Raw genomic sequence first — 13,029 nt, 5'->3', positions numbered from 1 at the left:
AAATGTTTCGTTTTTATTTAAACAAATTAACCATTTACAATATAATATATAAAGCTAAGAAAGCAGTCCACTGCAAACATAAGGCATCAAGTAGAATGGCGTATCCAGGCTTTTATGTTCTAGTAATTCTAAAGCTTTAATTAATACTACCAACAAAATAGAGGGTTTATTTATATTGAATATATTGCTATACATAATAAATATACTTGATATTCTAAAAGGACAGGACACAAAGGCATTTATTCTCTTTTTTTTATCATCTACAGATATTAATCTTTGTCAATAACATTTTTATAGCAACCTGTACATTATTCAATGGTTCATGTTAACGTATATTATATATTTTTTTAGAAAATGGGTCAAATAACTATATAACATTTGTTGATATAAAGTTTGTGGTACACCACCTATACTAGTTCTGAAAAGAACTGTTGAGTTTCTCAACGTTTCGATCAATATGCTTTGATCGATCAGGAGTGAGGACGATCAAAGCATATTGATTTCGCCATGCAAACCTTCAAACAATATATAACATTTCTCCAAAAATATCTCTTGCTAGGGAGAGATTTAAATAACATTATTTTATTGCACTAGTATTATTACACAGGGGTAAGGTGGAAATAGACTCACAAACTATATTGTGTGAATATTGCGCCGCATATATTTGACTTAAAATACATATAAACATCAATGATTTTAATATTTCAACATTCATTTTGATTAAAATCAGCATAAAAATAATATGTACATTTACAAAACAATAGTAAAACAACAAAAAAGTATCATAAACACAATTTCGTCACTGCCTCCCCTCCTCTTAGAAACATACGACACAAAATGACACAAGTATATAAACATAAAAACAATCAATTCAATAACTAACATAAAAACTATTTTGAGGCCAATTTACACAGACGAGCATTTACAGTAATTGAAAAACCGTGTAGAATTTTGTATCTATCCTCAAATAGAAACTACCGGTCCACTCAACGATGTGTGTAAATGGTCTTAAGGAATAACATAGCTCCTACAATTTTATTATCGTTACCGCCTGTCTGTGTAAATTGGTCTTTACAATCAGTTGTCAAACAAACAAGTCCGTAACCATTGAGCAAGAACATATATAATACTAAGCTTTGTTTAACATTAATTAAATATGCTGTATACAAAATAAAACTTATCTTGTATATTTGTTTGTTCTTTCTTCCCTCTTCTTATTATTTATTATCTCCTTTCCTCCTCTTCTCCAACACACTTACTAAATTAATTATGAATGTCGCAAACTTAGAAAGTTGAGAATCCGGTGTTGGCTCTTTGACATGAGTAAGTCCGTAAACAATTCGGTTTACAATTTGCTTTTCCAGATTTCCTTCTGATCGAAGGCAAACCATTGTGTTTACAATACACATCACTGTATTCTTTAAACCCTAAACAAGGATATAGCAAGAAACGTCAAGATAAAAAAGGGTGTGTAGAGGAAAAATGAAATGTGGTGGTAATGGAACTTGGACCAGGTCTTCTTAAAATAAACTTTAGATTGGGAATTGGGAAAGAATTAGAAAGTGGGTGTTCACACAGTAATGATACTTAAATGAATTTAGTTCCGTCTACACTATCAAACTTTATGCGACAAAAAAATGTGATATGCTCATATATGGACACAATGATGTCATATCACTAACATATTTGGGCACATCAAATATTTTTGTCAAACTAGTTTGATAGTGTAAACAGAGCTTAAGATTGCGCAGAAGAATTGAAAGTGGGTGTCCATACAGTAATGATACGATATGATATGATTCAACAGCCTAACAATAATGAATATGCCAAGTTGGCGTGTGGCTTGTAATGGATTTTATTAAGATACTTCTGGATTTCCACTTCATTATTAGTTTTAGAAATCAATGGTCATGATTATCAATTATCAATAATAAATTTAATATAGTAAATACCTTGGCAAGAGTACTTAAAGATTGACAAGGATCTTCATCTGCATTATCACATAGCAAGTCTACATCCTGTCTGCTTATAACAGGTTCCTGAAATAACATTCAATAGTAACATTCAATAGTAACATTCAATAGTAACATTAGAATCACATTGATCACAATAGAATCACATGAATAACATTATCGCATGAATCACATTGAGTAGAAAAGAATAAAGCTCAGCTGCCGGCAAGGCATTCCCTTATATATTTTAGTCGTAACTGACCTTGATTTATTTCTGTGTTTCTGTCCTTTTGTAAAAATAAACAAATGAAATGCAACTCTCATTTACCATCATAAATAGTGAAAATTAGTAAGATGGATGAATTGTGAAAAGGTGAAATTTAATATACCAAGTGTCTGAACTGACCTTTAAATGATGGAGCCAGGACCACATTAAGCAACTTAGAACAAATGGGTCCTCCTCGGTTACTAGGATGTTCCATGTATTGTTATGTGCATTTAAATTCATCTGAAAAAATACAAAAATGTATACAGACGCCACCGTTTTATGCCTTATTGAACTGCCTCTATTTTTTCCAAGGATATTTACATACAGCAAGCAATTAGTTTATTCAGTTTATGCCCTTTACTGCTGTCTAATATTATCTCTAATTTTTATTCAAGAATATTTAAATACAGTAAACAGTAGTTTTACAGAATAATTGTAGGTTCATTTGACAGGAAAGTGTAGTAAAGGGGCTGTACTGTATATCTAAATCTGTTAGTTGCAATGTTCCCCTTAGTATCAAATAGCATAATTCTTTATACAAGAAGTGGAAACACGCTATTAGTGATTGTACAATCTTTAATACACTTTCTCACTATAAAGTAATTCTATTACCGTATACAATGTATTCTAAAAAAACCTCAAATCCCAACTGACTTAAAATAATTATCTTATTAGAGAATATATTTTAAAACGTCTTTACCTGAAGTGACTCAACTCGTTGTCGCAATCCCTACGGAATGAGAAAATAGACAAACGTATAAATAGAAAAACAACCAGTTTTAACAACAGTTGCAGCGTTAGTTTTCTAGAACAGGGTCACAGGTTCAACACAACACATGTGTACAGTATATAAGCGTCATATACCGATGTTAATTTAATTTAGGGAGGGGGGGGGGCCGCCTTCTAGAAAGATTTACTTACACTTAATACACAACGCAAGGATGGTTGCATAACCCCCGAGACAGAAAAAAGCTGAAGAAATCCTTTTGAAAGTAATATTTAAGTGGGTTGGCTATGAATGCAGTTGCAAATGTAACTTATTGGTTTAGCCAACATCCTTCCAATCCAAAACCATGGATTCAAATCTGGAACTAGTATAGTACAAGGATTCCATAACTAAAATACATATATTTTGGTTCTTAATACTCTAATTGAAGTTCATTTTTTGGGCCAATTTTTTACTTTATATATTAAACATACATACCTCAACAACACCTCTCTTGTCTGTATCGCCATCTTTTAAATCAACATCAATATCAAATGCAAACGCCTTAGACACTATAAACACGTCATCAACAGAGCTATCATCCTCAAGATTATGTGCATTACTCAGAATATACTGACTCCTACTGAACTTGATGTGGCGCATTGCAAGAGATCGTGACATCGCTGTTGGTGACGATGTTTTTTGTCGTTGTATACTCTGGTGCGGCGACATACTGTATGAAGAGGTTTTGATGTCATCATCAGATTCTTCTCTTTTTCCGCCATTGGCAGACCTCTCCAGTAGCTCCATACTGGATGATTTACTTTGAAGTCTTTTTAATGGTGGTAGCTTCTTGTACATTTTCAAGCTATCCACATCATCTTGTGTTCTTCCGGTCTGTGCAGTGTTCTCTTCTGTTTGTATTAAGCCTTCTCTGGTCTCATTAAATGCCTTGGGATGTAGTTGCTTTATGTCCAGGCTGGCTACACTTTGATTTGGCGAAGTTTCCGGCTCGATGGAAGCTGCCAATTCTAATAATCTTTGACAGACTACAGACACAATCTGTACACGAAAATTTTCAATTATTTGATCGCATTCAATTGCATACAATTAAAAAAAAAACATTCTGAATTAGGCAAGCCTAAGGGAATATGTAATTGACTTTAATTTCGGTATAAAAACAACTCCTCGCAATAGATTTTAAAACCTACCTTTGGAGTGTGTTTAAAATTTCGTTCCTCAAAGCCATGGAGCATGTAACGTTGTCGATTTAAGTATTGCTCCAACGTGAACGGAAATGCACATGGATCACTGTGAAAGAAAAACCAAAAATGTGAAAAATATCAATCAACAAAAAAGGTGGAAAATTAAACACTTGACTATTTTAAATATTTCTAATATATTGTAAAAAAAAGAGCAAATAAGTGATATATCAAATAAATAATAATATGATACTATAGTATGAATGAATTGATTATATATTGTAATTTAATTTAATATTTTTTCTTGTGGATTGAGAAAGAAGAAATGAATCATTAGTACATTTCAAATTTCCTGAGATAAAATAACATGTTGTCTGTTCTTGCTTGATTACAAGACAGAGTGATAATAACTGATGACTCACCAGGATGAAAAGACGACTCTTAAGGGAATCAGGAATTGAGCAAACTGCTGGCAACACTCCATCTGTCCTTTTGTTTGTATTGCACCCTTCCTGAAAATGATAGGAAAAAAAATAATAAGAAAAGAGTGGAGCAGTAGCTTGGTGATTTCCAGTCCCAAGGTCCATGGTTCAATCCTGACTTAGTGCCAGAGTTGTAACTCACAACTCTTTCAACTCCACTCCCTAAGCCTCAAATGAGACTTAGTTTATAAGCACAATACATTATAAAATAGTTTATCCATCCTGTAATTAGCAAGTTTGCACTCTCTGTTGGATGTGTATAAAATTAAAAAGTTTTTAAAAAGTGGATATTTTGTAAACAAATCTTTATTTATCCAACATGGGGTAATTTAAAAATAAGTGAATTACATCATGAAAAATACATATTAAAAAGTATAGCAATATTGATGACAGGAACAATAACAACTTCTTTTACTATTTATTTTACATGCATCATTGGTTACGATGTTTTGTATTTTGAATTTGTCAAATTGTATGTTAAATTCAAATCAAATTTCATATTTGTTGTTTAAATGACAATAAATACTATTATATAGTATATGAATGATGAATTTTTAAATTACCTTTTCTCTCGTACGTAGTGAATAGCATGGTCAGCGTCCATGCGTCGACTGTAAATTAAATAACATGCGATCAGAACACCTGTCCTTCCAAGACCAGCGTGACAGTGAACTGCGACCTGAAAGCAAAGATAAAGTTTGAATAAGAAACTGCCAAGTACAAGTATCTCTATATATTTTTTTTAATTAGTTTGATTACCTTACGGTTTATTACTATGATACCTGTTATCATTGTTTCACATAACTTGTATTATTTTTGAAGTGTGAAAAATTTAATAAAAGAAAGAAGGCAGGCATGAATGTGTGTCATCTTTCTTTTGTCTCCTTCGACAGAGAGCTTTCAATTGCAACGGCTCACAACCAAACTATGTCATGCTATTAATTCATGTGGGGATATTGAGAAGTGTTACCTCATTCTCCAGCTCTTACTTTGCAGTGCAGGTGACGATTGATGACACATCAATTGACCCAACGTAGGTCGGAAATCTTACCTTTCCTTGCTGCACAGCAAAGTCCATCACTTTTATCATATCCAAAATGGACGCCAACGCACGGACACCGTAATCATCCCAGCCAAAGTTATAGCAAAATACTACGAAAAGATGAACAAATATCAAGAATAATTTTATACTTTACGAAATATTCACAGAAACAAAAATAATGTTTGATAATAATAATTTGTTTGATCTAACAACATCTATCTTGGTGTAGGATTTAAAGGATGTCTTCTTTAACACAGAAATGTGGTCTCGAAGTAAGTCTCTAATTGAAGGGGCTTTTAATTGGAGGTCTTCAATTGAGTTTAATAAATATTAATAAGTATAGCCATTTCACACGAACCCCAGAGTTTATAACAGACACCAGGGTGTCAACACCAATGAACCCCAGAGTTTAACAGACACCAGGGTGTCAACACCAATGAACCCCAGAGTTTAACAGACACCAGGGTGTCAACACCAATGAACCCCAGAGTTTAACAGACACCAGGGTGTCAACACCAATGAACCCCAGAGTTTAACAGACACCAGGGTGTCAACACCAATGAACCCCAGAGTTTAACACACACCAGGGTGTCAACACCAATGAACCCCAGAGTTTAACAGACACCAGGGTGTCAACACCAATGAACCCCAGAGTTTAACAGACACCAGGGTGTCAACACCAATGAACCCCAGAGTTTAACAGACACCAGGGTGTCAACACCAATGAACCCCAGAGTTTAACACACACCAGGGTGTCAACACCAATGAACCCCAGAGTTTAACAGACACCAGGGTGTCAACACCAATGAACCCCAGAGTTTAACAGACACCAGGGTGTCAACACCAATGCTTTGTATGGTGTTGTTCCCTAGCAGTGTCTGTACACTCCATAGTGTTGGTAGGGGCTGTGAAAAGGGTGTGTTCTATCTGTAAATGTAAACGTACTATCTTCCTGCATGAAGTCTTCAGGGTCATAAGAGAATCCACTTGGTTCCAGAGGGTTGCCACAACTTGCGTGCTCACCGGCTGTTTGCAAGTTGATTATGGATTTAATACCAGCTCTAAAGAAATCGATTTGAAATTAATACAGATAATATAGCAGTATGTTAATAATGTAGTGGCGCTGTAGCTTGGTGTTTAACATGCTTGCCTTTTAATCCCAAGTTCCAGGGTTCAATCCTGACCTTAGTGCCAGGGGTGTAACTCATGACTCTTTCAACTCCACTAACTAAGCCTCAAATGAGACTTATCCATCCTATAATTGGCGAATGAAGTTTACAAAAATAATAAATACTTGTTAATTTATTGATTCCTTTGAAGACTTACGCTTTAAACTGAGGTATGATGTCATATTTGTTGATGGCTTCTGTGGATGGTCTGGACGTCGCTAATATCTCATCTGTTACCCTGAAATTTAACATTATCATTTAAGTGATTTACTATAAATAAATTTTCTATTATTTATCTTACCTATCGGTGTTCACTAGCTAACCCCAGGGGACCCAGAGCAATGGAGAGCCTTTTTAGGAGTGCAATCAATTAGGAGCCTTTCCCCCTGCGTTACGCAGCTGACAGTATCTAAGAATCCTAGCTACTGTACTGCACACAAACTCAAAGCCCTGCTTACCAAGAAGAATATAACCCTCGGACAGCCATCTGATCCTCAGACCATTTACTAGGATTGTCATACTTGCAGCCTTTACCACCACAGAACATAGAGCACACGACAGGACCTGGCGTGATCTGACGCAGACCGTTTGACAACACATTGTACTTAGATGTCGGCTTAACAATGGACGAGATGTGTTGTCCGGTTGAGCTTGTTAGGCCTGAAGACATTCCAGTTACAAACTGTAAAAAAAAACAATTTGAGATGAAAAAAATGGAACAGGTGGTATTCTTTACAAAAGTTAGTATATATACTGTATTCTTTCTTTTCTTTTATCCATACCTGGTCTTGTTATGATGAGGATACGCTGTCTAAAATTAGGCTATAATGCTATATATAGGCTAGGTCGAATACATGCTTTATACAATCATCTTTGTTTTATCATAGAGACATTTGTTCACTATAATATCTCTATGGTTTTATATAGTAGGCCTACTTTACCGACTGTACAAGGCCATAAGATAGATGAGCGCGCCCAACCATGATGCATGTCCGGTGCTGGTATAAACCACTATACTTAGGCCTACTTTTGTGGTGGTAGGCCTAGTCTAGCCGGGATATAGCTATGCCTAGGCCTATCTATATAGGCCGAGGCTAGGCCTAGCCTAGGTAGGCCCTCGCTCGTAGGCCTAGCCTAGGCCTCTAGCTAGTAGTAGGCCCTAGTTAGGTATGTCAAGATACGTGACGTCACACACTGTGGGTTTCGTCGGGAAACTCGTTCCTGTTTTTTTCGTCTTCATATAGGTGCTTGATTTAAAAAATTAATTTAAAATGCTTATTGGCTGAATTTCACTAACCTTTGAACTTGTTTACATAGTGAACAGGTCAAAGTTTATTTTTGTCAAAAAAACAACATTTTTAGAAAAGCGATCGCGACGTGGTACACAAGTTAATTTTAGCATTGGAAAAACGCATTAATTTTACACATTTCGTAAGTATTGTCTTTTTCAAAAAATATCCTGTATTTTTCTTTATAATATAAACAGTATTCCTACTAAGTTTGAAGGAAATTGATCGTTAATCAATCACAGTTTAGCCCACAACAAATAACCCAACTTCAGAGCTGGGGGTTGAGAATGTATGTTGTTCAATACACTATATTCAATGAATAGTGCATGTTAAAGCAGATTAAAAATGCCATATTTTTTATGAAATCGACGTACTATAGCCAGATTTGTGACTAAAATGTCAAATATAAATATTAATTATTATTATTTTATACGATATTTGTTTAGATTCCAATGTAATTAATTAGATAATTTAAGATTAAAACACCATTTGAAATAACTAGTGTGGTTTTGGAAATTGCATATGGCGGTGTACTATTCTGTTATTGGCTGATATATGCCACGTGACCATAATGGTGGTCTGCCATTGGATGATTTCAATAGTATAAGGAATAATCATCTTTTGTTTTATTTTAACTTTTTATTTTGCTTTATTTACAGTAGATATCAGACTTTAATTTCAAGAATCAAGAAATCCAACTATTATTTCAACCATTTGTCTGGTAAGACCATTCTATTAATTGAAAGTAATATAGAATTTTATTTAATATTTATTTATTGTTTAAACTTGATTTTGTATGTTTTGAAAAATGTTATAGTAATATGATTATATTTTATTTTTTTATAGAAATGTCAGGAACACATAAAAAAGAGAAGAGAATGCTACCAGTAAAAGTAAAAGGCGATTTATTAACGCAATAAGCAGTACTCTATATAATTGTTTCCTGTATCTTCTGGGAGGGGGATAAAGTTTTAAATCATTTATTTCTAATTCATCTTGATGTACAGTATAGTTACATGATCTTGCCAATTAACCTGTGTAAAAAAAAATTCAAATGATTTTTATGTGTTAAAATATGCTATGTTTATGGTTCAAATATCTATTTTGCGGGAGGGGGGTAACGTTTAAATATAATTTATTTTTAATTCATCTTAATGTACAGTGTAGATACATGATCTTGTCATTCAACCTGTGTGAATAACAAATTTCAAATGATTTTATGTGTTAAAATATGCTATGTTTATGGTTCCAGTATTTCTATTATTGGGGAGGGGGTAAAGTTTAAATACATTTTTTTTCTAAATCATCTTGATATACAGATGAATGTATTGTGTTTGATGTTATCAGTTTGATATTCAACTGGTGTGAAAAAAGAATTAAAAAAGAAATACAAACAAAAAAGTTATGACTTTATATTTTCAGAAGTAAAAGAAAGGTCACAAAATTTTGTATACTTTGTATATACAATTTATCACCGAATTTGATTATTAAAAGAAATCGTATAAAAAAAAATAGTTGACTGATTTTGTTCATTTAAACTTTGTTGAATTCCATTTTTTAAATAGAATTATAAAAAAATAGTTTGGTTAAAATCAAATAAATTTGAAATTTTTCTTGACATACCTACCCTAGTAGCCTAGCTAGGCCTAGCCAATAAATAATAATATCGCACTTATAATAAGACGTTTATCTATCTTACTTTTAACTGATGTTATACTAAATGTTAGCCCTGTTCATTTGTAATACCATGCTGGCTACGAATTTGTTGTAAAGCAAACTTTCGTGGTGTTTTAGTACTTTTTTCAATACGGCATCCTGTTGCCATCGATATCCAACGTAAAAATGGAGGAGAAGGAATTTCGTAATAATTGAGAGGGCGCTAGTAATAATATTGTATCAGAGCCCAGGTATATAAAATATACCAAATTGGCTAGTTGAGAATTCTCAACTATTACCGCAGTACGCCTGTAACGACGAAGCCTACCGGTATAATGGGATAGGCTGATTTCCTTGTTAACTTAAGGGGTCATTTAATTACTGAATTATGATTGGTAGTAAAGGAAATTTACTGGAATCCTATTGGATGGTAAGGTGGTAGTAGGACCATGTCCATCCCATTGCAGTAATAAAGTTGAGCCACCTGCGACCATTACAATGTCCTACCATGCTAATGTAGGAGTGGGGAAATGTTATGCTTACTACTGTTTCTTTTAATAATTTAGTACAATTAATAAGAATAAAGAATACACTTAACAATATACAACAAATAACATTAATGTACGATGTAGTTTAACACTGTTCTCAACTATAGTCATTTTGGTATACTTGAGCACATTGATAAAGAATAGGATAAACTTAACAATATACAACAAATAACATTAATGTACGATCCCGTTTAACACTGTTCTCAACTATAGTCATTTTGGTATACTTGAGCACAGTGATAAAGAATAGGATAAACTTAACAATATACAACAACAATGTACGATCCCGTTTAACACTGTTCTCAACTATAGTCATTTTGGTATACTTGAGCACAGTGATAGAATAGGTTAACACTGTTCTCAACTATAGTCATTTTGGTATACTTGAGCACAGTGATAAAGAATAGGATAAACTTAGCAATAATACAACAAAAAACATTAATGTACGATCCAGTTTAACACTGTTCTCAACTATAGTCATTTTGGTATACTTGAGAAAAGTGATAAAGAATAGGATAAACTTAACAATATACAACAAATAACATTAATGTACGATCCCGTTTAACACTGTTCTCAACTATAGTCATTTTGGTATACTTGAGCACAGTGATAAAGAATAGGATAAAATTAATAATATACAACAAATAACATTAATGTACGATCCAGTTTACCACTGTTCTCAACTATAGTCATTTTGGTATACTTGGGCACAGTGATAAAGAATAGGATAAACTTAAAAATATACAACAAAAAACATTAATGTACGATCCAGTTTAACACTGTTCTCAACTATAGTCATTTTGGTATACTTGAGCACAGTGATAAAGAATAGGATAAACTTAAAAATATACAACAAAAAACATTAATGTACGATCCAGTTTAACACTGTTCTCAACTATAGTCATTTTGGTATACTTGAGAACAGTGATAAAGAATAGGATAAACTTAACAATATACAACAAAAAACATTAATGTACGATCCCGTTTAACACTGTTCTCAACTATAGTCATTTTGTTATACTTGAGCACAGTGATAAAGAATAGGATAAACTTAATAATATACAACAAATAACATTAATGTACGATCCAGTTTACCACTGTTCTCAACTATAGTCATTTTGGTATACTTGAGCACAGTGATAAAGAATAGGATAAACTTAAAAATATACAACAAAAAACATTAATGTACGATCCAGTTTAACACTGTTCTCAACTATAGTCATTTTGGTATACTTGAGCACAGTGATAAAGAATAGGATAAACTTAAAAATATACAACAAAAAACATTAATGTACGATCCAGTTTAACACTGTTCTCAACTATAGTTATTTTGGTATACTTGAGCACAGTGATAAAGAATAGGATAAACTTAGCAATAATACAACAAAAAACATTAATGTACGATCCAGTTTAATTCTGTTCTCAACTATAGTCATTTTGGTATACTTGAGAACAGTGATAAAGAATAGGATAAACTTAACAATATACAACAAATAACATTAATGTACGATCCCGTTTAACACTGTTCTCAACTATAGTCATTTTGGTATACTTGAGCACAGTGATAAAGAATAGGATAAAATTAATAATATACAACAAATAACATTAATGTACGATCCAGTTTACCACTGTTCTCAACTATAGTCATTTTGGTATACTTGGGCACAGTGATAAAGAATAGGATAAACTTAAAAATATACAACAAAAAACATTAATGTACGATCCAGTGTTAAACGGGATCGTACATTAATGTTTTTTGTTGTATATTGTTAAGTTTATCCTATTCTTTATCACTGTGCTCAAGTATACCAAAATGACTATAGTTGAGAACAGTGTTAAACTACATCGTACATTAATGTTATTTGTTGTATATTGTTAAGTTTATCCTATTCTTTATCACTGTGCTCAAGTATACCAAAATGACTATAGTTGAGAACAGTGTTAAACGGGATCATACATTAATGTTATTTGTTGTATAATGTTAAGTTTATCCTATTCTTTATCACTGTTCTCAAGTATACCAAAATGACTATAGTTGAGAACAGTGTTAAACTGGATCGTACATTAATGTTATTTGTTGTATATTGTTAAGTTTATCCTATTCTTTATCACTGTGCTCAAGTATACCAAAATGACTATAGTTGAGAACAGTGTTAAACGGGATCGTACATTACTTTTATCCTTTGCTTTACTGTGCTTTGATTTGATAAGCAAGTTTGGTTGCCCGCGCCCCGCCCCCATATGCTGCCTACTAAATTAGGATTCCCTAGCTTTTCTATAAAAATTGAAGTACCCACAATGCACGTTATACGGAAGTCATAGTCTTGTAAAATACAGACACAATAGTTTTTATCGTATTGTTTTCATTTAAATATCACTAAGATTGTCTTAAACTACAAACAACTAAAATTTGTGAAGGTATGCAAGTGTTTCTAAATATGTATTACTGGTAGTATTAATACAATTTGGATTATATCATTTTCCAGAAAGGTAGAAAAAAACATAAAATAGTTGAGAATTCTCAACTAGCCAGGATGGTATAGGAAATATAGCTCCAGAGCCATAATTATAATAATATAAAGAGTTACGACATATTGAAAATTAGAAGCCATTTTTGTGTCAAAGAATTTGCACGCTGAGGGCGCGCGCGTCTATTTTATATAGCGTTTTCCTGTAGTTCATGCATTATTTTTAGATGTTTTTGCCTATGAAATA

At 32.9% G+C, this 13,029-nt stretch overlaps 1 protein-coding gene and 1 long non-coding RNA gene across 3 annotated transcripts; one reads left to right on the top strand and one right to left on the bottom strand.

The window, feature by feature from the left end:
• Window positions 1–4: 4 nt before the first annotated feature.
• On the bottom strand, window positions 5–9,942 carry LOC140058428 (protein tyrosine phosphatase domain-containing protein 1-like). Of its 2 annotated transcripts, none has more exons than XM_072104029.1 (13): window positions 9,810–9,942; window positions 7,280–7,503; window positions 6,979–7,059; window positions 6,598–6,713; window positions 5,662–5,762; window positions 5,174–5,289; window positions 4,551–4,640; window positions 4,138–4,237; window positions 3,425–3,988; window positions 2,921–2,950; window positions 2,359–2,460; window positions 1,953–2,039; window positions 5–1,427 (listed from the first exon to the last, which is right to left on the bottom strand). In XM_072104029.1, exons 2-13 carry the CDS (start codon window positions 7,489–7,491, stop codon window positions 1,218–1,220), a joined length of 1,809 nt encoding a protein of 602 aa, XP_071960130.1. In that variant the 5' UTR covers window positions 7,492–7,503; window positions 9,810–9,942; the 3' UTR covers window positions 5–1,217. The 2 variants fall into 2 exon arrangements, with proteins under 2 accessions (XP_071960130.1, XP_071960129.1); XM_072104028.1 differs by lacking the exon at window positions 9,810–9,942 and adding an exon at window positions 8,017–8,095.
• On the top strand, window positions 8,159–9,607 carry LOC140058429 (uncharacterized). The gene is made up of 3 exons (XR_011847006.1): window positions 8,159–8,252; window positions 8,770–8,831; window positions 8,957–9,607. It is a non-coding gene; the product is annotated as an uncharacterized lncRNA (long non-coding RNA).
• Window positions 9,943–13,029: the final 3,087 nt, after the last annotated feature.

Source organism: Antedon mediterranea, chromosome 9 (assembly GCF_964355755.1).
Source record: "Antedon mediterranea chromosome 9, ecAntMedi1.1, whole genome shotgun sequence".
In the NCBI taxonomy this organism is placed as follows: domain Eukaryota; kingdom Metazoa; phylum Echinodermata; class Crinoidea; order Comatulida; family Antedonidae; genus Antedon; species Antedon mediterranea.
Note: the sequence above shows the minus strand (reverse complement) of the source record. Positions and strands in the feature narration are given on the sequence as shown.

Bases quoted from the DNA above. Each gene is read 5' to 3' on its own strand.
- LOC140058428 (XM_072104028.1), bottom strand. From the start codon at position 8,061: ATGAAGACGAAAAAAACAGGAACGAGTTTCCCGACGAAACCCACA. The intron at 4,641-5,173 runs GTAATTTAAAAA...TATCATTTTCAG, and splicing joins CACTACGTACGAGAGAAAAG to GAAGGGTGCAATACAAACAA. The intron at 3,989-4,137 runs GTAGGTTTTAAA...TTTCGTGTACAG, and splicing joins ATTTTAAACACACTCCAAAG to ATTGTGTCTGTAGTCTGTCA.